This window comes from Bufo gargarizans, chromosome 2 (assembly GCF_014858855.1).
Source record: "Bufo gargarizans isolate SCDJY-AF-19 chromosome 2, ASM1485885v1, whole genome shotgun sequence".
Classification (NCBI taxonomy): domain Eukaryota; kingdom Metazoa; phylum Chordata; class Amphibia; order Anura; family Bufonidae; genus Bufo; species Bufo gargarizans.
The window spans coordinates 458,341,058-458,367,176 of record NC_058081.1 but is presented as its reverse complement, the minus strand read 5'-3'; the positions used below and the strand labels follow the sequence as shown (position 1 = coordinate 458,367,176).

General features: G+C 42.1%; 1 protein-coding gene across 1 annotated transcript in view; it reads left to right on the top strand.

The window, feature by feature from the left end:
- Positions 1-3,596: 3,596 nt before the first annotated feature.
- LOC122926042 (protocadherin-10-like) overlaps positions 3,597-26,119 on the top strand; it is a 126,370-nt gene continuing 103,847 nt past the window's right edge. The window contains exon 1 of the mRNA XM_044277430.1: positions 3,597-6,086. Within this exon, the coding sequence (XP_044133365.1) occupies positions 3,597-6,086 (2,490 nt within the window). The remainder of the gene's footprint in view (positions 6,087-26,119) is intronic.

Genomic DNA, 26,119 nt, shown 5'->3' with positions numbered 1-26,119 from the left:
AGGTAAGTATGATCACCAACACAGGCCCCACAAGTCTGAGAGGTCTGGAAATGAGTGCACAACTCCTTTTACGCTTCCCATGTACAGTGGGATTCCTAGCTTTTATCTGATACATATATGTTATGGCTCAACAGATAGCTAGGCGCTACTAAACAATTTGTAAGAAGTTTGCTAAAAAGGGGTAGTTTGGCCAATTACATTTTATTAAAACAAGGCTCTGAATGGTGTAAAATAATAAGCCATACTGACCTTACCGATTGCCTGCTGCTGTTCAGACACTTCCAGGGTCCCCTGCCAGTCTCTATTTCCTGGCCCTCCTTGACATAGGAAATGTGGGTTCTCAGTCACTCACTGGCTGAAGCGGGGCACTGCTGCACCCAGTCATTGGCTAAGCGGTCACATTTCCTGTGTCAAGTTGGACCAGGAACTAAAGACTGGCAGGGGACCTGGAAGTGTCTGAAGTGGGAATCGGTAGGGTGAGTATAACTTATTTTATCTTACACAATTAAGCCTTATTTTTTCATGGAAATTTTAATCAGCAGACATATTAAATACAATGTACTTATAATATTTCTTGTGGGCTGATGATGCAGAGTGCTGGGCATTGTTTCTTGAAATACCCTTGCCTAGGAATATAGTATATTTACACAGGATCCCACACAATCGCTCATTTATATATGATATCTCCAGAGACTGAGTTTAAAGTTCATTTTTAACCCCTGTTTACTGCTCACTCTTCCGAGGCGATGAGCTGATCATATGCTGTCCTATTGCTAAAAATTAAGCATTTCACAGCTGCCCCTGAAATCAATGACGCTTCCATGTAATGTATGGATGCGAGTACTTCGATGCAAAATAATGTATTTTTTTTTTAACAGTGAAGGCCATTGTGGCTAATGGGGCAAACAGAAAGGGGTTGTCTAAAACAGACAGCCCCTTTAGTTACAATCATTCATCTACCCATAAGTCACACATTCTCTATACCTTGGAAGCATTATAGGATTGATTTTCCATCATCAAAGGCTACCCTGTTAATCTTGCTATTCGGATTATGGCACCATATCCATTGCTAATCTTCTAACTGATGAACTTAGCATCTAGGATGGGTTATGTGACCACTAAACCAGACCCTGGCCATACACATGAGCTATTCCATCTATATGTGTTATGAATGGGGAGAGGGGAGTAACCACTGCCTGACTTCTCTAGCAGCGGCGTATCTCCCTGAGAACAAAGGATCTAGCATGTTTACATGCAACTGCCCAATCCTTATAAAAATCTGTGGGTTTGGCCAATACATAGTACATCTAATGTATATGGCCAGCTTAAGGTTTAATATACTCTAGTCCAGGGATGGCCAACCTGCGGCTCCCCAGCTGTTGCAAAACTACAACTCCCAGCATGCAAAGACTGCCTATCGCTATCAGCCTATAGCAGGGCATAGTGGGAATTGTAGTTTTACAACAGCTGGAGGGCCGCAGGTTGGCCATCCCTTCTCTAGTCAGTTCATGGTGTGTGGCTTCAAAATAACCAATAATGCAAAAATGGCATAACCATAGATCTAACATTATTTTCATATTTGTAAAAGCTACACTTTATATGGTATATAACAATTCTCCAATGTAAACTGGATGTGATCTTTCTTCAAGCAGAAGCAATGTGGAATTAATAGACAAAAAAAATCACAGAAAAAACAAAGATATAAACATCCTGCACGGTATGATATATAAATATGCGGATGTCCCTAGCCACATTCACATAAAAAAATCACTAGTAAAGTAGATGCAAGCATTATATATGGACCAAGCCCTCACTCTGATTTAATAAAATCTGAGACTCTTAGCCAATATATTTTGATAAAAACACATCTGTGCCTATCTACCCAGCGCCAAGGTGGTCTCAGGTCAGACGGGTCCTACGCTAAACCTACCTTAAGCCGTTGGGCTTCTATGTTCAGGAGCGCAGACCCCGCACATATGGTGTGCTGCTCCTAGTCACCTCCATGTGCATCACGCAACCAATGGGAGGAGGAGCAAGCACACACCTATATGTACCACCTAATCAAGGCGCTCTATGTGATAGGAAGGGCACAGGAATGCTACTCCAATGTGGAATTAATAGCCTCAGTGGCTTTCCTACCATGGACAGTCAGTAGGTACTTTGGTAGCACATGTAATGTCTTACAGATCAGCAAAAAGATTCTGATAATTATATCAATTCCCTACTATGTTAGTATTAATTCATAGGCTACTTCTTAAAGGGAGCATCCAATCTGAATTCCCCCTAAATGCCTCCCCCCAGTGATTAGCAGATCTTCTCTGCAGTTATACACTGTCACGAAGGGTGAGCATGTCACCACAGCTAAGACCACTTTGGCAAAGCCCCCCCCCCCCCCCCCTGCACACCTAATGAAGTCCATATGTCCATAAACTGTATGCAGTGCAGCAATAGTAAGCCCTTGTGGCACCTTGCAATGATCCGATGTGACCAGCTGAAACATTTTGAATCATTAGTAAGATTTATCGGACACTTGTACATTTTGTTATTGATGAACTCATGTAAATCTGATGTATTTAGCCCTGAACAGAAATTACAGTGAGCCGTTTATGGATTTTAGTGCATGGTGAAGTATGGACAGGACACACCTATTTGCATGGTGAAGATACATCATTTCATTTGTGGGCTGTTTGGTCTCTTGCACTGATAGAAAATATAATTTATCATTGGTTTTAGCAAAAATCATGCCAATAATGAAGTTGACTTTACTATGTGTATTATGCTCCAGCCAACAATGAGTTAAAAGGAGTAAAGTCTAGACTCAGACACAATTACTATAATCATCTTGTTTATTAACACCTACATATACCATGGCAGTAAACACACAAACACTCTGCAGCATTGCCTATAGGTGTGCTCACAAACCCTGCTCCTCACAAGGAACTTGGACATATCTGGTCTTCTGCAGCCGTGATCAGCAATAGGTGACTACTAATGTGCACAGCCTGGTTGGAGACCAGCTCCTATGTATGGATGATAGGTGCTACACTACCCTTTGGTGTTCTGTAACCCATCAGCTGCCAAAGAGCATCACCAGTTCTATGAGAGCTCTCCTGCTGCCAGAGAAAAGGGTTCCTAATGCAATTCTCATCCACAGCTTAAGTCAGTTATCCCACTAGGTGCAAAGGGTTAAGCCCAACAGCTGTAAACTGCATCTCTCACTTCACCATGTCTCTGTCCACCAATACAGAAGCTGTAATGTGAATTTGGATCCCTCCCTTCCCTCAGCCCTCTTCTAAAATGAAAATAGTTGGGGAGGGGTGGGTGGCTGACTAGGGAGCTGGGGAGGGAGGGGGGATTACTGAAAGTATATTGAAGAAACACAAGTCTATGTAGCAAGATCCTCACATGTAGCAAAGAGCTTCCGATTTTCTGCTATCAGATTGGATTAAGAGATCTTGGCTGGAGCCAGGTTCCCCAGTGACAGAGGATAGAGCTGAAGGAGGATTTTTTGCCTGAGGATTTGTTGAGTTGCATTAGGTCTGACCGGTGCTCAGAGAACGTCCTCAGCTGCTGTAGTGGAGGAGATGTGGTGGGATATGAGGAGAGGACCATGGTCTGCGCCCGTTCTTCTGCCTTTACTACTCACTTGTTGCCTGGTCCCTGCTTCCAGCCAGATCCGGTACACTGTCCCAGAGGAGCTGGACCATGGGGCTTTTGTTGGGAACATCGCAGAGGACCTGGGTTTGGATATCTCCAAGCTGTCATCTAGGCGCTTCAGGATCGTGTCTGGAAGCAGCAAACAGCACCTGGAGGTCAACCTGGAAAATGGCATTTTATTTGTGAATGAGAAGATAGACAGGGAAGAAGTTTGCGAGTTCCAGCCGGTATGTTCATTGCACTTGCAGGTGGTGATGGAGAACCCCCTGGAGCTCTATAGAGTAGAGGTGGATATTTTGGATATCAATGACAACGCACCCAGCTTTCCATGGCAGGATTATGTGCTGGAGGTGACGGAGTCAGCCACTCCTGGTGCCCGCTTCCCCCTGGAGAGTGCCCAGGACCCAGATGTGGGCACTAACTCCCTGCGCACCTACAAGCTGAGTCCTAACGGGTTCTTCTCCTTGGAGGTGCAGAGCAGGAGCGACGGAAGCAAATTTGCTGAGCTGGTTTTGGAGAGACCCTTGGACAGGGAACAACAGAAGACACATCGGGTCCTGCTCACGGCCATGGATGGAGGGGTACCGGAGCGATCTGGCACCGCTTTGATTATAGTAAGTGTTCTGGATGCCAATGACAATATTCCCACCTTTGACCAGACGTTTTACCGGGTCAGTCTACAGGAAAACGTGCCCCGGGGAACCCTTGTAATTAAGCTCAATGCCACCGATCTAGACGAGGGCACCAATGGGGAAATAGAATACTCCTTCAGCGGGCATGCACCCCAGAAGGTGAGGGACCTTTTTATGGTGGAGTCTCGCAGCGGCAATGTGAGGGTTAAAGGGATTTTAGACTATGAAAAGTCCAATCTGTATGAGCTGTACATACAAGCCAAGGACAGGGGTCCCTCGGCTGTGGCCGTGCACTGCCGGGTGCTGGTCAACCTACTGGATGTGAATGACAATGCTCCAGAAGTCATCCTCACTTCGGTGTCTACACCAGTCATGGAGGATGCCCCTCCAGGGACAGTCATAGCCGTCATCAGCGTCATGGATCGAGACTCTGGAGACAACGGGGATGTCAACTGTGATATACCCCAAAATGTCCCCTTCCAACTGCACTCGTCCTACAAGAACTACTACACCCTGGTGACCACCGAGGTCCTGGACCGGGAGGCTGTGTCGGAGTACAACATCACCATCAGCGCCAGGGACTTCGGTTCTCCTCCGCTAATGACCAAGAAAGTCATCAACGTGCAAGTGACGGACATCAATGATAACGTGCCCACCTTCGTGCAGCCTTCCTACACTGTGTATGTGATCGAAAATAACCCCCCGGGGGCTTCTATCTGCTCCGTGACTGCCCTGGACCCGGACTCCAACCAGAATGCCTACCTCTCCTACTCCATCATGGAGGGGCAGATCCAGGGCATGCCAGTGTCCACCTATGTGTCCATCAACTCGGACAGTGGGAATATCTATGCCCTGCGCTCCTTTGACTATGAGCAGATCCGGAACTTCCAGATCAGGGTCCAAGCTCAGGATGCTGGCTTTCCTCCACTAAGCAGCAATGTGACCGTCAACGTCTTCATTCTTGACCAGAATGACAATGTCCCTGTGATCGTGTCCCCTTTACCTAAGAATGGCACTGTGGCCACTGAGATTCTGCCCAGGTATGCGGATCCCGGCTACCTGGTGGGCAAAATCTCAGCCATGGATGCTGACTCTGGCCAGAACTCTCGCCTTTCCTACCAGATTCTCCAAGCTACTGATTCCACCTTATTCAGCATTGCCTTATATACTGGGGAGCTGAGGACTATACGAGCCTTGGGGGACAAGGATGCTACAAGGCACAGGCTCTTGATCCAAGTCAGAGACAATGGTCAACCTGCGCTGTCCACCTCTGTCTCCATAGTGTTGACTGTGGTGGACAGCATTCCCGAGACCCCATCAGAACTGAATGATCTCCCCCTAAATTCAGATCCCTCCACCACTTCCTCTCTAACTCTCTATTTAATAGTGTCCCTTGGCTCTGTGTCCTTTACATTCCTAGTGGCTATCATTGTCCTCACCATCATTAAATGTCACAAAGACAGACTGTCCCTGCAGGATTACAAGTGCTCCTCCATGCCTACCTGTTGCTGCTGCATGAGATCTGCATCCTCAGAAGATGTTTTCAAGAATTCCAATATCAATCTGCAAATCTCATCTGGGAATAAAGTGCAAACCAACTGTATGGAGTCTTCGGGGAGTGGTTCCCAAAACTACTGTTATAAAGTGTGTCTGACCCCAGAGTCAGCCAAGAGTGACTTCATGTTCCTAAAACCCTATCATTCAACAACCACCCAAAACAATGAGAAAATCCCTGAAAAAACAGTCCCAGGAAAAGGTGGACAGAACCCCCCAGCTGTAAACAATGCAGTCAATGAGGTAAATCACAGGTTAAACTGGAAATATACTCTTTTTTCCCTAGGCTCCAGGTTCAGCAATCCACTGTAGCTTCTAGCAGACTTGAACTCCTATCAGCTAGGGAGCCTTGAGCTCTTAAAGGGACAATAAACCTAAAATCTTCTTTTTCTGTGCAGCCTATTGTGTATAAACAGTCATTTAGGTTGAATGGGAGTATTGTCAGGAAGTCCACTAATATGTCTGCTCACATCAGCCCTGGTTAACCAGGTATCCCTCCAGAGCTGAACTCGTTATATACATATGTGTGAATGATATTCGCTGCTCTCCTAGTAAGCTTCACCATGGTAAGAGGCAGCCTTCAGGTTTAGTGTCCTTTTACGGATGCAGTGAGCAAAGGGTTACTAGTGGGCTAGACAAACCAGCCATGTATCTAACATGCTGGTGAATTAATCGCCTGCCTGGAAAGAAAATCTCCAGTGGATGTTTTTTTTTTTACTTAATGTAACTGCTGGAAATAATGATTTCATTAGGCGGCGTGTGCTTTATTACAGCCTCCTGCCCATGTATTCCTCATCTGCATCCAAGGGCATTCATGGAACATCTTGTGTGTGTCCCCAGCTCCATCCTGAGTGTGTCATTTATGGCTCCCAATTATTCTCTTCTAACTCCAAGGGCGTCCTTCAGGGTGGACCGAATGGATCTGTTGTCATTGCTTTACGTGTGACACATGAAATCAGTGTCTGAGAGCTGTGAATCACTGATCAGTGAGCCCATAAATCCTGCCCGCTCCAACAATGCAGTGCTGTCTGCTGGGCTGGGGGTACACATGTCTTCTATTATACAGACACTCTCAAGATGAACAAAGCGCCAGTACCTGCTGCTGGGAAGACATGCATTGTAATGTGTATTAGGAGATGAAAAGCTCACAGGAGCGATTGTGCTCCAAGGTTACCGTGCCAAGTACGCCGCGCACATCTCCATACGGCACTGACTGGCACATACCAATGTCTGGCTATCTATCTCATATCTATCTTATTTATCTATCTATCTATCTATATCTATCATATATCTATATATATATATATATATATAAAGAACACCGTATATATGTATGTATGTGTGTGTGTATGTATATATGTATGTATGTTCAGCGATCACTCAAAAATGCAACCATCGATTTCAACGAAACTTGGTATACACATGCCTTGCTACCTGGAAAGAAATCATGTGTGTGTTGGGGGTGGGGGTGGGGGGGGGGGGGTCGGAGCTCTCTAGGACGTACCGTTCCTGAGATATTCCCAAAAAATAACCTGTATTAGCCAATACAGGCCTGCAGGTCTTTCTCTTCATACACCCGATCACATGTCCCTTATCAGCCAATAGAAGCTCACAGGTCCTTAGTCTCCACATACACATAGTTTTACTCCAGGTTTCCATAACAACTCAGCCATTTTTCTTCTTCACTGCTGTAGGTGAGCTTTAGGCTAGGGCTACACGACGACAATAAGTCGCACGACGCATAGGGCACAACTACACTGCTACATGTGTCGCACGGCATTGATGTCGCACCAATGTTGCGCAACAGTTTTTATAATGATAGGCTATGGTGTTGCACTCCGACATGTGACATGCTGCGACTGCGACACAACAGTCGCAGAAAAATACATCTTGGGTGGATTGTTGCGACTGTCGTGTCGCAGTCGTAGCATGTCACATGTCGCAGTGCAACACCAAATCCTATCGTTATAAAAATTGTTGAGACAAAATGTTGCGCAACACATGTCGTGTAGCCCTAGCAATAAAGGGTCAAAGCACTGTGGAGGTAATTGTTACAGGGGCGGACACTGTGAAGGTGACTGTTAAAGAGGCGTTCACTGTGGAGGTCACTGTTAAGGGGGCAGGCCACTGTGGAGGCCACTGTTAAAGGGGCGGACACTGTGGAGGTCACTGTTAAGGCAGCAGGGTACTGTGAGGTCACTGTTAAAGGGGCGGACACTGTGGAGGTCACTGTTAAGGCAGCAGGGTACTGTGGAGGATGGAGGTCACTGTTAAGGGGGCGGGCCCCTGAGGAGGTCACTGTCAAGAGAGTGGGGTGCTGTAAAACTCACTGTTAGAAAGGGCGGGGTGAAGTTCAAAGCTAAAGGGATGGACTGCTGTGGAGGTCCCATTTTAAAGTGGCGGGGCACTGTGGGGGCGGGGGTGTCATTGTTAAGGGGTTGGGGGCTGTAGAGGTCACTGTTATGGGGGATACTGTCAATATATTTTCTGCTTGTATATATATATCTCATATCTATGTTATTATCTATCTTATTATCTATCTATTATTTATCTATCCGTCTATTACCTATCTATTATCTATCTATCTATCTATCTATCTATCTCATATTTATCTATCTATCTAATTATCTATCTTATTATCTATACATCTATTATGTATCTATCCATCTATCTTCTATCTATCTATCCATTGATCTATCTATCTCATATCTATCTATCTATCTATCTATCTATCTATCTATCTATCTATCTATCTATCCATCCATATCTCTGTATATACACACACATATCCCATAATGTTATATAACATGCTCCTATCTATCTATCTATCTATCTATCTATCTATCTATCTATCTTATTATCTATCTATTATTTATCTATCTATCTGCCTATTATCTATCTATCTATCTATCTATCTATCTATCTATCTATCCATATCTCTCTCTCTGTTTATACACACACATCTCCCATAAGGTTATAGAACAAGCTCATATCTATCATCTATCTATCTATCTATCTATCTATCTCATTTCTATTATCTATCTATCTATCTATCTATCTATCTATCTATCTATCTATCTATCTCATTTCTATTATCTATCTATCTATCCATTGATCTATTTATCTATGTATCTCTATCTATCTATCTATCTATCTATCTATCTATCTCATTTCTATTATCTATCTATCTATCTATCTATCTATCTATCTATCTATCTATCTATCTATCTATCTCATTTCTATTATCTATCTATCTATCCATTGATCTATTTATCTATGTATCTCTATCTATCTATCTATCTATCTATCCATCTACCTATCCATATCTCTCTCTGTATATATATATATATATATATATATATATATATACACACACACACACACACACACACACACACACACACACACATCTCCCATAAGGTTATAGAACATGTATCTATCTATCTATTTATTATCTATCTATAATATATCTATCTATCTATCTATCTATCTATCTATCTATCTATCTATCTATCTGTCTATCTATCTATCCATCTACCTATCCATATCTCTCTCTCTCTCTGTATATACACACACATCTCCCATAACATTATAGAATACACTCATCTATATAACTATCTATCTCACACTATTGTATAATATATCATAATTAGAGAGGCTAGAATCAATTCACCAGGCTCAAGATTCACAGTGATTTGCAGTGATTCACATCTTGGAGAATAAAACCTCATTCTTTACCTATTTGCCCCAGCCGTGTTAGATGAGAGAATCAATCCACCAGGTCTGAGATTCACAGGCTGATGGAGAATCAATGGCAAAGGGAATTTTTAAAGATTCGGTGATCTCTAATCCCAATTGCTGAGCAGGAGAAGGATGTGCTGTCTCCTCTTATCTGTCACCTAGAAGTCCAGTGACACTCAACCTGTGGCTGAGGAGAGTCACACTACTCCCTGGGGCTCCCATTAGCACTAGAATAGATCTTTAAACCATGCGGTTGACAGTTGTGACAACAATGAATCCAAGCAGAAAATGACATTTAGTGTCTGTATGGAGCACACATATGGATGCTGGGCAGCCGTCATGGCCAGGCTGTGTAATCCTGGATACCACTGTTGTGCCAGGTGTTGTCCTTCTAGCATCGCGGCCCCTGATCTCCAGCTATTATCTTATTTTCTCTGATCTACCTGCTCTCTGTGAATTTCATGCTGAATAAAAGCACAAAGGAAGGCATGATCTGAGGATAATGCAGTTCGCTAAGTCAGTCACCAGATGGCAACGTGTCATAAGGAAACACCCCGATGCCAGGCAATGCATGTCTTAACAAGCTGGAAAGAGTAAAGATATCATAGTTTATTCACACAAACCGGTTTAACGCCCCCCTCCCCCTGCAAACATCCCTTCATTCACGTTAGAAATTTCTGACTTCACAAATTTTCTGCTTAATATGAAAGGGTTAAATGCTAAAGCTTAAAGTTGGTATCAGGTGACACTGTCAGGTTAGCGCCTTACCCAACTGAGCTTGGCTCTTGCTAGATCTGTACGTAGAAAATGCCTAATTAGACAGACTGTACACACGATTTATTATCTTTGACAATTAATTAAATCTAATTTTGATGTATTATTGCAATGTACCTTTCCCGACAATGTCGCTTAAAATAAACTAATTAGCTGTCAGTACTGGATGAGGCTTGAACTTCTTTCCTAATACCGCCTGGCTGTAAATAGGGTCTGTGTCCGTGGCCTGCTCTCCCATGTGGCATTAGTTTAGCGGGCTTTCTCTGGCATTCCCCATGTGAAGGAGTTAAAAGGTTCCATATTAATTGGGGCTAAAGAACAGTCAATGTCATGTTTGCACCGTCAAGTTCAGTCCCTGAGGACTCATCTCAGGAGCTATCTCTATGGATGAATGTCAAGCTTGGTGGGGCTCATCCACATGACCGTATGTATTTTAGTGGTCTGCAAAATCTGGAGACCGGCCATGTGCATACTGCAATTTTCTGCTGGCCTCATTGTTAAAATACCTAATCTTGTCTGTAAAATGGTCTACTTTTTTGTGGACCTATGGATGCAGACAGTAGACATTTTTTGTGGCCTCATTAAGATGAAAGGGTCTGCTTCCAATCAGAAGATTCAGAAAATAAATATGGTGGTGTGCATGGGGTCTAAGGAGAATAACTGCCACATCGGCAGCTGAAAACATCCCTGGGACATGTGACGTGTTCTGATGCTTGAGCCTAAAATGACGCCATTACCAACAAGTTGCTGGTAGCCTCACCGGGATCTCAAGTTGCCCTAGTGGAGGTATTGACTGATACGTCACCCTCATCACTGTGAATGTCCCATAGATGGCCTAATATTTGTGTACGATCCACCAATTAGCCAGTGCACTAGGATATCTGGGTTGTTTTTTTTGTCATGAGAAATTTTCCAGATTGTAAAAAGATTTAACAACTGGTAACGGACTGGACCCCCACCAAGCTGATGGTGCTGAAGGCACAGCGGGGGTCTGGAGAACCGGCAGATGTCTCACTGTCATAGTCAGCTTATCTAAAGCATTAACAATCTATTTCTAGCTGATTATAAAAAAAATCAAATATTTAAGAGGATGTTTTATTTATGGGGGATTTTTACAGATTGTAACGAATACATTTTCATACAGTTTAGTGAATGGATTATAAGAGGATGCAAATAGTGTCAGTTTCCGGAGTTCAGTCAACGTATGGGAAAAGGTCACATAGAAATTAGCACCTTGGACAGCTCCATTCCTGCTCTTGGAGACTAATGCTATCTGTACACAGTAGGTTAATGTCAGGATCCGCTACCAGTCTGATGTTGGAGGAAAGGACTGGGCATGTTGGATTTCATCCTGTCTGATCCTTTGTTGTCCGAAGAGATACGCCTTTTTTGCCAAGTGTCTGGCAGTAACATGTTTTCTTATCCCCATTAAGAGGTATTCTGGTTATGTGAACTTATTCCCTATCGACAGGATAGGGGATAATTATTAGAAGGGTGGAGGTCCCAGCGGTAGGAACCCCCATGATCTGATAGGGGATAACTTCACATAACAGGAATACCCCTTTAGGTCAAGCATATTGGTAGGATGGAGGTTGGGGGATGTCTGCCCAACAGCCATCTTATCGAGGTGGGTGACTAAAGCATTGGGGTTGTTTGCCATGTCTTGTGTGTTCTTGTACTTTGCCTCCAAATTACTTTACTTTGAAGGGTTAAGCGGCATGTCAGGTTTGGAGATATTTTATATCAAATATGAGGGTAATGATTTGCATAACTAGCCATTACTAGTTATAATGAAGCAGGACATTTGGAGAATTCCCGATCCCTCCCTTGTTGCCTAAGCTGTAGACTGCAGTTATTGTATTACTGTGCTGACCGGTTTATAGGAGAGACGCATAGAATGTGAATTTTTCTGGGATCCCTGCACTATATTCTTATCTCCACCTGCTAACAATCCATATTGGCTGCAACCAAAATCATATTGGCTGTAAATTATACTATAAGCATCTGTTGGCGAAGCAGCTATAATGACAGATGTACCATATAAAAGTCATCTTGCCCCTATTAAGTCTCATTAGCATTATCCTTAAAAAAGGTGTTCTAATATGAATGTATCCCGGACAACACATATCACTGTTATATCACTTTCCTAAAATACCACCATTTATCAAAACTGCCTTATCCTAAAATTATTAGCCTGCCATTGCGCCCGGTGGTGATTCTGTATCAATATTCACTTGTTGTAGGTTACGTCCTGCATTGGTGCCTTGTAATGCAGGACGCACAAGCGTCATTGGCAAGAAAAGGGGCGTGATTAGTGTCACATGATCTGCTGATGTCAGGACACATTTCACTGCCTTAAGGCATGATGGGACAGCAGACACATGACAAACCAGAAAGTAGGATTCAAGCATGGGGGATAAGAGAAAACTGAAAATAAGGTAAATCTGAGAGAAAAAACAATCCAAAGAGGAATGGGAGCTAGAGTCAAATTGTAACAGTGGCTGCTGTGCATTGCTGTTCTCCTGCTTACCGCCGCGGTCCCGGGCGCCGTGTTCAGCGGTGATCTGCCGCCAGTGTTTTCTTTCAGCCCTAGCCACAGCATGCTTGCTGCTTGTTTCCTGCAGCATTTCCTTAAGGGCCAGCGTGCGTCACTTCCTGTGCTTTATGGGTTGGATCATGTGACCTTGGTGACCAATCCTAGCCTTCCTGCACATATATAAGTGGCTCAGCCCCCTTCCCAGATGCCTCAATGTCAAGGTCCTTGTGTCCTGCTAAGGTTTCTGATATCTGCTTATGTTCCTGTGTTTCTGACTTGCTCAGGTACCTCCTGCTCCACCTGGACCATCTGCCTCATGTGCCAATCCTCCTCAAGAGGTAGCGACCAGGTGTTCCTCTAGGGAAAGTCTATCACCACCATCAGGGGTACTGCGAAGATCAAGGGTTTCACTTAGACAACGTCCTTAGAGGAGGTAGGACACGTGGCACAGTGGGTTCACAACTGCTGGTTCTTGACAGAAATACACTTTAGAATGAAATGCAGCTTATGATACAATCCCTTTAAATGTCTTTAAACTGCTAAAAAGAATCAAAGTTGTCACTTATAGGTTAGCAGACAGTAGCTTAGTTTGTAATTTAAAGGGATTGCCTCACATCAGCAAATGACATTTATCATGTCGACAGAGTAAAAGGCTAGCTGGGTGCAGTTTTTTTTATATATTATTGCATTGTACTCATTTTGAGCTAAAAATCATTTTTTTCAATTGGTCTTTATTATAAATATGGAGTCCTTTATTTCTTTACATAGCTGAGATGCTCTAGTAGCAGGATCAGAATTTTCTCTCTACTCTGTCAGCTAGCTCACCTGACGCAGCCCGTCTTATCTCTGCTCTCTCACCTTACGGACACTAATTGAAGCTCAATCCTTATCTTACTGACAACAATGTGGTTATTACACCAACAGATTATCTGCCAGATTTTCTGACCAATCATTGGTCAGATGTCCTATGGGACCATACATAGGTTGGTCCTTTTTCCAATAGTGTGCAAGCACGGCCACCAATCTGGAATGCAGGGTGGTCATTACCATGGAAACGAGCAGTGTATAATGCGATGAAAAAATTAATGAAGCCAGCAAAGGAAGCAATATGGATAATAACAATACATTAGTAAATGCCTTATATTAACTTTCTCTACATGAAAATGCTATTTGCTAATGTGAGACAACCTCTTTAATGATGTCAAAGGGTAAACATTTTAGCAATACCCTTTTTGGGCATCTCTATCTAGACATGTTATAGCATTTCATAGAGCATAGAGCAATCCCAACCTAGAGCCACCTCAAAATGGAAGCAAAGACATTGCTCCTGTTTTCATTCCTTCACCTTTATTCCTTAATAGGGTTGTGTCACTTTAGCAAATGGCATTTATCATGTAGGGAAAGGCACTTACTAATGTATTGTGATTCTCCATATTGCCTTCTTTGCTGGCTTGGTTCATTTTTCCATCACATTATACACTGCTCGTATCCAGGGGTTACAGCCATTCTGTGCACTCCCATGATCCTGGTCTCCATCAGAGGTGGCAAGCACGGCCACCTCTGATGGATTGCAGGGTGGTCGTAACACCTGGATATGAGCAGTGTAAAATGTGATGGAAAAATGAATCCAGTCAACAAAGGAGGCAATATGGATAATGACAATACATTAATACGTGGCTTGTATTAACTTCTTTGTCTACATGACAATGCCACTTGCTGAAGTGAGACAACCCTTTAAGATCAAAGCAAACACTCTTAAGGCGCCCATGGACTATAACAGAGCCTATTGGATTTTCGTCTTGGTGTCCGTCATTTTACTGGACAAAATATTGCTGCATGCTGCTAAAATCTGCAACACAGGCTACTCCAAGACAGACATGAAAAGAGCCTCAGCCGGTTCTTCACTCAGGATAGGGATTGACAACCACTCAGACACTATAAAATTAAGAAGTTGTCACTTTCGAAGCATATATGACTGGAACCTGAAGTGGATAAACTCACAGTATAGATCATATGGTGTAAATTCTACTGGAGGCTTGGGTTACTGGAGCTTAACAGGTTGCCTGCAGTGAGGTCTCCTCTTTCATACCTCATATGATACTGAATCAGGTAGATGCCTTCTGCATGGGAGACCTTTAACAAGGCGTATGAGTCACCCAATGACACTCACGGATCTTGGACATTCATTGATGCCATTTAACTTATACCCTCTAGTGATCGGCTCTCAGAACAATCAGGCTCATCATTGATATCACTGTCTCTCAGTAGACGTCTTGTCAAACCACATAGAGATTTATTGAAGTGGGCAGGATGGCAGCAGTAAATGCCATGACCTACATAGATCTATTAGACATGACCTATATAAATCTACTTTAAGTATGAATTGTAACAGAAAAGAAAAAATATTATCTGTATCCGCGTCCATTTTAAAACCCAAGTTGGTGGATAATAGGCTGTAATATTGTCACTTCCCGTACACATATATTAGGATTAATGGAGCGATTCTCATAGCTGATCTGTAATGTGCATATTGTCAATGGCATTGGAACACAAATAATGTGTACTAATGAACTTCCCCTGATTATTTAATCAGTGAAATCATTAGCATTTATATCTCCACTATTATACTCATTTTCTTCGGCGATGTTTATTTTTTGTTCTATGCCATCTCTATTTTTGGCATTTATTCTAGTTGTAAATGCACAGTTTTCTGTTCCTTGGAGAATTCAGCAATGTCTTGAGTTTCAATCAGTATGAGCCCTACTGATGTGATTTTTGCTGCCTTTCAACTTCACTGTTAGAAGGGCAGACAAGCTGCAAACTGGAGTTCAAATGTACCATTTAATATGGTCACAGTTAAGCTGGCAGACGGATTTTCCCATGTGGCCAATTCCAAAGACACAAGCAATTTGATGGGAAAATGCCACTTTCTAACTGTTCTCTAGACTTTCTTCTAGTTTTTACTTATTTTTGGTCTTAATGAAAATGAGAAACTTTGGGCAACAGAATAAAAAGTTTCAGCACATTTAATAATGAAAATGTTTCAGGAACTTGCCGGAGCTGAATATATATAGGAAAGGCTACTGGGGAATGCAAGTCTCCTAATTGCTGCTGATACAATTTTCGATCTACTTTATGTATGAATTCCTCACAGTTTATACAATCTCAGATTACCTCTAATTGTTTAAAGGGGTACTCACATCTCGGACAATGTCTGATAGGTGCGGGTCCCACCTCTGGGACCCATACCTATACTTAGAACAGAGCCTGTAAAGGGCTGGAGTGCACACCGCGCTTGCACGGCCGCCCTCCGTTCATTTCTATGGAAGCGCTGAAAATAGCTGTGCAGCGTGCTCGGCTATTTTCGGAAGTTCCACTGAAATGGATAGGAAGCACACTGTGCAAGCGCGCCACCTTTGCATTCACTTCTATGGGACTTATGGAAATAGCCATGCAAGCTATTTTCGGTGCTCCCATAGAGATAAATGGAGAGTGGCCACTCAAGCGCGGTGTGCACTCCAGCACTTTGTGGGCTCCGTTCTAAGTATAGGTATAGTGATATGCCCCCATGCAAATCTGACATGTGTCACTTTATGTGGGGATAACTTTAAAACGCTTTTACTTATCCAAGCCATTCTGAGATTGTTTTCTCGTCACATATTGTACTTCATGACAGTGGTAAAATTGAGTAAAAATAAATAAATTTTTATTTATCAAAAAATTCCAAATTTACCAAAAATTTAGAAAAATTTGCAAATTTTCAAATTTTTATTTCTCTACTTTTATAACAGATAGTAATACCTCAAAAAATAGTTATTAGTTTACATTCCCCATATGTCTACTTCATGTTTGGATCATTTTGGGAATGTCATAATTCTTTGGGACGTTAGAAGGCTTGGAAGTTTAGAAGCAAAACACACCTTTTCAGGACCAGTTCAGGTCTGAAGTTACTTTGTGAGGCTTACATAATATAAACCACCTAAAAATGAGTTTAGAAACTACACCCCTCAAGGTATTCAAAACTGATTTTAAAAACTTTGTTAACCCTTTACGTGTTCCACAAGAATTAATTGAAAATAGAGATAGCATTTCAAAATTTCACTTTTTTGGCAGATATTTTATTTGAATCCATTTTTTCCAGTTACAAAGCAAGGGTTAACAGCCAAACAAAACTCAATATTAATGGCCCTGATTCTGTAGTTTACAGAAACACCCCATATGTGGTTGTAAACTGCTGTACGGGCACACGGCAGGGCACAGAAAGAAAGGAACGCCTTTTGGTTTTTGGAAGGCAGATTTTGCAGGACTGATTTTTTGACAACATGTCCCATTTGAAGCCCCCCTGATGCACCCCTAGAGTAGAAACTCCAAGAAGTTTACCTCATTTTAGAAACTACGGGATAAGATGGCAGTTTTGTTGGTACTATTTTAGGGTGTATATGATTTTTTTGGTTGCTCTATATTACACTATTTGTGAGGCAAAGTAACAAGAAATAGCTGTTTTGGCACCGTTTTTATTTTTTGTTATTTACAACATTCATCTGACAAGTTAGATCATGTGGTATTTTTATAGAGCAAGTTGTCATGGACACGACAATACCCAAAAATGTTTGGTTGTTTGTTTCAGTTTTATATAACAAAGCATAAAAAAAAAAAAAAAGATTCTTTAGTGTCTCCACATTTTTAAAGCCATAGTTTTATTTTATTTTTTGGGTGACTGTCCTATGTAGGGGCTCATTTTTTTCGGGATGAGATGACGGTTGGATTGGCACTATTTTGGGGTGCGTATGACTTTTTGATCACTTGCTATTACACTTTTTGTGATGTAAGGTGACAAAAAATGGCTTTTTTTACACCGTTTTTATATTTTTTTTTACGGTGTTCATCTGAGGGGTTAGGTCATGTGATATTTTTATAGAGCAGGTTATTACGGATGCGGCAATACCTAATATGTATACTTTTTTAAATTTTAAAAACAAAAAAAATGATGTTTTAGTGTCTCCATATTCGGAGCCAGAGTTTTTTTTTGGGGGGGCGATTGTCTTAGGTAGGGGCTCATTTTTTGCGGTATGAGGTGACCCTTAGATTGGTACTATTTTGTTGGACATATGCGCCTTTTTGATCGCTTGCTTTGGTTTATTTAGCACAATTTTTTTTGTCATGTGATATCTTTATAGAGCCAGTCGATACGGACGCGGCCATACCTAATATGTCTACTTTTCTTTTTTTCCCTAATTTTTACCAATTTTTTTTACTTTTTGGGGGGGAAATTAAGTTTTTTTTTCCTTTAAGCTCTTCATTTTGGGGGTTTATTTTTCAACTTTTTTTTTACTTTTGGGGGTCTGATCCCCTTTACAATGCATTCCAATACTTCTCTATCTATTTTTGGCCCGAAGCAGCCTGAATTTGACAGAATGAAAAATAGGGACAGTCACTGCAAATTCAGAACTGTTGGCAACCGTGTAGGTGTCAGCTGGGAGCACTTCCTTTTTATGCTGTATTTTCTATGGTTGTTCTTTTCTTAAGGGATGTTTCACACAAGCATGTGCAGTACGGAAATCACGCTCCATATGTGAGCGTGATCCTCCATTCTGGACTTGCAGGAGCCCAAGGTATTATCATGATTTGTAAAGTTATGTGCCTCTGCTATGTACCTTACTTCTACAGGATCATACTGACATAAAGCTGTCATTATGATTCTGTAGCAATAAGGTCAAGCAGAGGTACATAGAATTATAAATCAGTATAATGCCTTGTGCTCCTGCAAGTCCAGAATGGAGGATCACGCTCACACACGGAGCATTATTCCCGCAATGAACAAGGTCATGTGAAAAAGCCCTTATACCTCTATCTTATTGTCTGCAGTAAACTCCTGAACTCCCTCTAGTGGTAGCTGCAGGTAACCAAAATGTTACAACAGAACACAACACTTTTGTGGTGTAAAAAAGTCATAGCTACCTTAGATTTTCGTTTAGGTACAGGGGCTGCTGGAGGATGTGCCTAATATATGAAAAGTCTTGCGCCTCGTCATAAATTAGGCACATCCTCCAACAGCACATGGGAGGTCATAGACTGGTGTAAAAAGCCAATCTATGATAAATTCCCCTTTTGCCTATACTGGTGATTTGGAGCTCTGTGTCAGAAAAATATGTATGTATTAAAAAAAATTTCCACAGAAGATGTAGATCTAAAACAAGCATGTAACTGGTTATTCTATAGATGGATGCTATTTTTCTATGCTTATATATGCAAAAAAAAAAACACCATGATCGGCCCTCCTAGAAAGCCATTCTTCATTGATATATAGCAGACCCCTTAGGTATTTTACTATTATAGTTGTGGATTTTACTTTCTTAGTGGAAAGCTTTGTGTTCTGCCCCAAACTTTCTACTTTAAAGTGAATGTTAAAATGCCATGTTCTGTAATAATTGTAGTGTGGATAATGACTGGATTTAGATAGGTGGGATGTTTTTCTTGCTGCGGCTGAGATCATTAATGTGAGTTATAAGCTTTACTGTTGAATGCGATTGATGTCCATATCTTGTATAGAGAGTCCATTATTATCCCTTCTCTGTCTTCTTATTGCCGTCTGTTGAGAAGGCTCCATTGTGAAAGCGTCACTGTTTGTCATCTCACTGGGGTTATATTTCTCTTTCCTCTTCATCTGTAGAAAAGACTGAACTTGATAAATTCGCAGTCCAGCACTATGTAACATGCCGTATAATGGAACACTAATGTTTTCTAAAGGCATAGCTGTTGTATGTGGCCACTCATTTATTCTTTGTGAAGAAGACATAGGTGATGAAATCTGTACAGGATGCACCATGCAGAAGTTATTAACTTGCTTTTTAATCTATACTATGTGCAGGTGTACTGTATATTGTATGGTATTGAGCAGCAAGTTACCTGTGGTTAAGGTTTCCTCTAAACGTCTCTTGAGACGGCAAAGTTAAAAATTTTAAAAGATTAACATGGAAATAGCTCCTAATGAGCATGCTGAGAACATCAGAGCATGCGGCTTAAAGGGAGCCCTGTTTACCTCCTACTGGGTTTGGGTGTTAAAAGAATATGACTCCTATGGGAACCATTTTGTGGTCCCATTATGGGATGAATCCCCTAAAATGAAGTCTAGATGTAGAGCTCCTAGCCAAAGGCACAGCCTGGCAAGCTGGCAGGAGTTTTCAATTTTTTACGAGATCATCTAGACCCTCAGCACTTGGTTTGTAGCACCTGTGAATAGGTGAGTTGGCTTCTTTTATTCTTTTAAATGCATTCAAGGTCTTAAAGGGATTGTCCAGGCTACAGATATTGATGACCTATCATCAGGAAAGGTCATAAATATCAGATGGGCGGTGGTCCAACTCCCGGCTCTTTGTTTGAATGGACCGTGGTGCTCAGGCAAACCCTATGTCCTCTTCAATGTTTTCCTGCATACTGTCTCCATTGTAACGGCCATGCAGTGTAATTACAGCTGCCTGTACTTTTCAAGTGAATGGGAGAGGACATTGTAATTACACAGCACCGCCACTATAAGGGAGAGGGCATGCAAGCAGACATTGAAAAGGATGTAATGCTCACACAATTGCCATAGCCCCTTAAAACAGCTGATCGGTAGGGGTGCTAAAAATTGGACCTCTGCCGATCTGTTATTGATGATCCATCTTGAGGATTGGCCATCAATATATGTAGCTCAGACAACATCTTTAATTAATTTTAGTTTTGGGATTGGACCACCCCTTTAACACATTCTGAAATGTTTAATACTCTCTGTTCCTTTTTTTAAATGGAAGGTTAGTGAAACCCAAAATAGAAATTAAAATAGGGAGGCAAAAGAAGCATCTAAGTGTAGCAATAAAAAGCAATGTAAGCAGTATTAGAAGTTGTGCCTGCTGTCAGGTGTTGCTCTCACCAAAGTTAGTTGTGTGGCATGTGGGCACAACTCCACTGATAGCGCTATGGTCAGCAGCCGGTATCCAGATCCTCGGCTTCGAGCTATGCCATTGACCGGGAAGACTTTGGTATTGGAATGGAAAATGCGTTTTGATCTTGCAGCAAGGTCTTTGTCAGGAATGTTCCAAGGTTGAAACACATGGTACGTCTTGTTTAGTAAAAGGCACATGCTGTAGATACTGTCACCTGTGTTTTCATGCAGAGTATCCTAAGCAACGCGGTGGCAGGCTGTCAATCTTTGATCTTCTGACCTTTTCTTTTCTTAAAATGGGTTGTCTCATGAATAGAATCACTTATTGAAATTAAACCAGCCCAGTGATGAATGATGCAAGTCTGGCTTCTGAATCCTCTGACATGCATACCCCATCATTTAAAGTGAACCTTTTACTATGAAAATGCGAATTAGTCTAAAGTAGCAAGTTATAGAGCAGGAGGAGCTGAGAAGATGCATACCGTATATACTTGAGTATAAGACGAGTTTTTTGGCACATATTTTTGTGCTCAAAAAGCCTCCTCGTCTTATACTCGAGTCTCGATTTGGCCGACCCAAAAATGCCACTGCAGCAAGCGGCTCGGCCGGCGCGTGACTGACGTCACTTAGTAACGCTCCTGCTTCCTGAAGTGGGAGGAGCGTTACTAAGTGATGTCAGTCACGCGCTGGTCAGCCAGCTCCCGCTCGCTGTAGTGCATTCATCGTGACTGTGAGTACAGCCGGACCTGTCATCAATAGGAGAGAGATTGTTTGTTTTACACAGGAGTAACACTTTACACGCAAAGGCAGTTATGTGCGCAGTTTAGGACACGAGGATCACATAGGGCCATGAGGGGGACCAGCATAAGATGCTATATGTCTTATGCTGCCTCCCCCTCATGGCCCTATGTGTCATAGCACATATCCCCTATAACAGCATCCTCCACAGATCCACCCCATAACAGCGTCCTCCACAGATCCACCCCATAACAGTGCCATCCACAGGTCCCCATAAGTGTCCTCCACAGATCCCCCATAACACTGTCCTCCACAGATCCACCCCATAACAGTGCCATCCACAGGTCCCCATAAGTGTCCTCCACAGATCCCCCATAACACTGTCCTCCACAGATCCCCCACATAACAGCCTCCTCCACAGATCCCCCACATATGCTGCATTTCCCACCCTAGTCTTATACTCGAGTCAATAATTTTTCCAATTTTTGGGGGGGTAAAATTAGGGGCCTCGGCTTATACTCGGGTCGGCTTATACTCGAGTATATATGGTATATAGTTTTGTGTGGAAAGATTCAGTAAAAAATTTGTATTTTACCCATATAAATTTACCCATATAAATTCTTGCTCATTCTGGGCTTTGAAGTCAAGGAGGCGGTCCTATCAGTGACGGACAGTCATTCCTTTATTACTGTACATACAGAGATAGCTGTCAATCACTGATCGCCCCCTTGACTTCAAAGCCCAGAATGAGCAAGAATTTATATGGGTAAATTTATATGGGTAAACATATTTTTTACTAAATCTTTCCACACAAAACTATATATGAATCTGCTCAGCAACTGCCTGCCGCTGAGACACCATGTTCAACATGACAAGTTCCCTTTAATTGCATACAACTACTGCTGCCATTTCGGGGGGACGTTATGGCCAGTCGTACATGCTTACTGGCCACATCTATCATAGCAGGAGAGTCCTTACTCCAGTGGAGAGATTTCTGAGCATGCTCTGTATGGAATTCATTCTGAGCGTGACCGCACCTGTTTGCTCTTGAGATCGGTTTGGGGTCGCAGCTGCCAGACCCCAACAATTTGACATAAGTCATGAAGTAAATTGCATGAAAGCGCTTTTAAGCCACCGAGCAATTAGTCTAATTATCCTGGCTAATGAATACCCTCATTCTAGGAGACAAATACATTTCTGTGTGCCGGGCAATTTATTGTTGTAAATGTTATTCACTGTAGACGAAGACCGAAATGAAAGCCTTAAATACTGAATCGGGATTCCTATTTTTGCATATGAACTATTGTAATGGGTTCAATGTCATTGTGTTACCCACTAGACTAATGCATGTCTACAGCTCTGTGATAGAAGCGTGTATTAAGCAGACAGGAGGAAGGGCACGTGACTGATCAACTTTTGAGGCTCTAGTTGTTGATTAACCTCTTTCCATCACATTTAGGTTAAGACGGAGATAATGCAATTTCATCCAGACAGTATCATTTATGTTACTTGTTTGTCTTCGGATTCCACTTTGATTGCAATCACTTAGGGGCTTTTTTGCATGTTTTGCTGCTTTAAACGCAACATAATGATTTTAGAACAATTTCTGTTATCAGGATTTGGCATTGTGAATTTGTAAAAAAAAGATCTTATGCACGTAATCACTCCATCTTCTTCCCTGATACAATTAATTGCTCGTGTATTGCTTTGGAGATACACAGGCTTTTCTCAGCCGTCTGCAGAGGCTTTCTAGGGTCATTTAGAAAGTACATGCACATATTTATGTGCCTGATTTATGCACATTAGCACAAATGATTGCATTAATATTTTTTTTTGGTTTGTATATGGCTATAGTTAACTCTTGTGCTACCTTATTTATTTAATGCACTTATATAGCGCTACTATGTTCCGTAGCGCTTTACAGACATTAGCATCCAACTGTCCCCAATGGGGCTCACAATCTAAGTTCCCTATCAGTACATCTTTGGAGTGTGGGAGTAAACCAGAGCACCCGGAGAAAAGCCACGGGGAGAACATACGAACTCCATGCAGATGTTGCCCTTGGTCGGATTCGAACCTAGGACCCCAGCGGTGCCTAACCACACCCCTTCCAACCAATATTGAATACTTTACACAGGGTAAAAGCCTGGAGCACACAAGGTCCTTACAACCTATTGGCACTTTGTCTGCCTATGTCTATACGAAGTGCCTGTGCATGAATTCAAAGTCACACGGGTACAGTATTGGTAGATGTCCATAAGTGTACCGTAGATTGGGGTATAACAGTGGGGGGAGGGCAGAAGTTGCCATTGAGCAATGACCTAGGTCCTTCAGCCTCATATCAGGGTGATTTCCTTGTACAGTGACTAGTGATAAGCAATTCGAAGTCCACAAAGTGGACTTCGATCCGAAAATTCTGGATAAATTTGATTTGCTGCAAATTTTGATTTGCTGCTCGATTTAACCTCAAATACTGTAAAAAACAAAAAAAATAATACTTACCTGATGCATTTGCTCTCGACGGTCTGTACGCCACCATCTTGATTGAAGATCTTGGCTGAAATCGTGTCCAACCTTCAATCATGTAGGAATGCTGCATCTGCGGGGTACAATGACGGTGGCGTCACAATCGCCGCTCTCTGTCATTGCACCCACTACTTATTGTAGTAGTGATTTTTGTTGTAAAATTCAGCAAAGCAGCCAAATCGAATTTTATTAAACTTCGCTCGTCTCTAACAATGACCTCTGCTCAGGTCACACAGCATGCCTAGAAAACTCTCCCATAGAAGTCAATGAGGTCCCCTCCTGTCCATTGTGTCTATGGACCATGTGGCTGCCATAAAGCAATTTTCTTAATGCATCATTAGTCAATGTATTGGGATATTTTACTAATTGCTATGTTTTGGGTGCGCTTTGTGCCTGATCTTTCTAATTTCTTCCTTTAAATCATCTCATATTTTAAACTATTGGTTCCTATTCCAGCATTCATGGACATTGATTTCTTCAGTATTTCCTCTATACCCAGAGTCTGTAGCTAAGCATCTAGAAAAGGGTACAGTTCATACAGAAAAAAAGGAAAATGATAATAATAGTATTGTGTTTCAGTTCTTTACTATTGCTTTTTCTCTGCTTGCTGGCAGTGAATGGAAAAATTGTGTTTAAGTCAGGAAGTTGCAAACTTTGACTAATCTGGCATGTCCTTGCATGTCCTAGGTGAGAGCTGTCAGTCTAGGTTGTAGCAAACTATAAACTAGTCTGAAGGCCTCCTTCAGACTAGGATGTCCAGTGCAGAAAACAGCATTATTTCCTGTCATGGACACCTTTCGTTTCACAGGATCACACGGCATTATAATGATTTGATGCATTATAATTTTTTTTTGTCCTCATTCACATTTCCATGTCCGTTTGATGTCTGTGAAAAAAATCAGTCGAGGATTCATCCGTGAAGTATTGTGTTTGGTCCGTGTGTCCATTTTTTGCCCTATGTGTGTCATTCATATTCCATGGACACTGCTCAGCTGTAACTTCAAAAGCATCTCAGTTCTCAGTGAAAAACAGAGCAAACACAGACGTAACATGGACCTATAGACTATAAGGCCACCTGCACACATTGCAGAATACGTGCAGTTTTCCAGCACGCATTCCCATGCAGAAAAAACGTAGTGTAGTATAGTGCCAGCAAAGTGTATGAGATTACACAAATCTTATGTACACTGTGGTTGTGGTTGTAGCTGCGGATTTCACCCCTTTCCAATGAAGGGTGAGATTTAAGGCATATCTGCACCAAAAACTGCTGTTAGAAATTGCAGATTTTGGTGCAGATATGGTGCAAAAACCACCCACACTCATGTACAGGCAGCCTAAGGCCTCCTTTGCATTTCCGTTTTTCACTGACAGTTGCTGTCTGCATCTTCCACACACCACACATACCCATTGATTTGAATGTGTTTGTTCACACATCAGTATTGTTTTTTACTGACTGTAGGACAGTGACATGCATAACTTTGATCCATAATGTGGACCAAACACGCCCATTATAGTCTATGGGTCTGTGAAAAAATATTGATGGCATCCATTTTTGGTCAGTTTTTCACTGACCGTTAAAGGCAGCAGTGCTGACAGTAGCGCCGTGGCCTTCTCACTGTTTACCGCAGCCCCAGTGATGTCACGACTAGTATCAATGGCCTGGGCGGGGCTAAGCTCTGTTCACTTGAATAGAGCTTAGCCGCGCCCAGGCCGCCGATCAGATGCTGATGATCTATCCGGGGTTTAAAAAAACTTCAGAACCCCTTTATTAGTAGATTCTTTTAAAATTAATTTTCAGCTAAGCAGTGTCCGTGGAATATGGATGACACAAGTAAGACAAAAAACAGACACATGGACCAAACACGATCTTTCATGGACATCTTTATGATTGAAACATGGACTCATTTTTTTCATGGACGTCAGACAGACACGGAAATGTGAACAAGGCCTAAAGGCCATGTTTCAGCCACATCACAGATCAAAGTATTGCATGTCTTCGTGACTTTTTCACTGACCCACAGTCAGTAAAAAAATACTGTT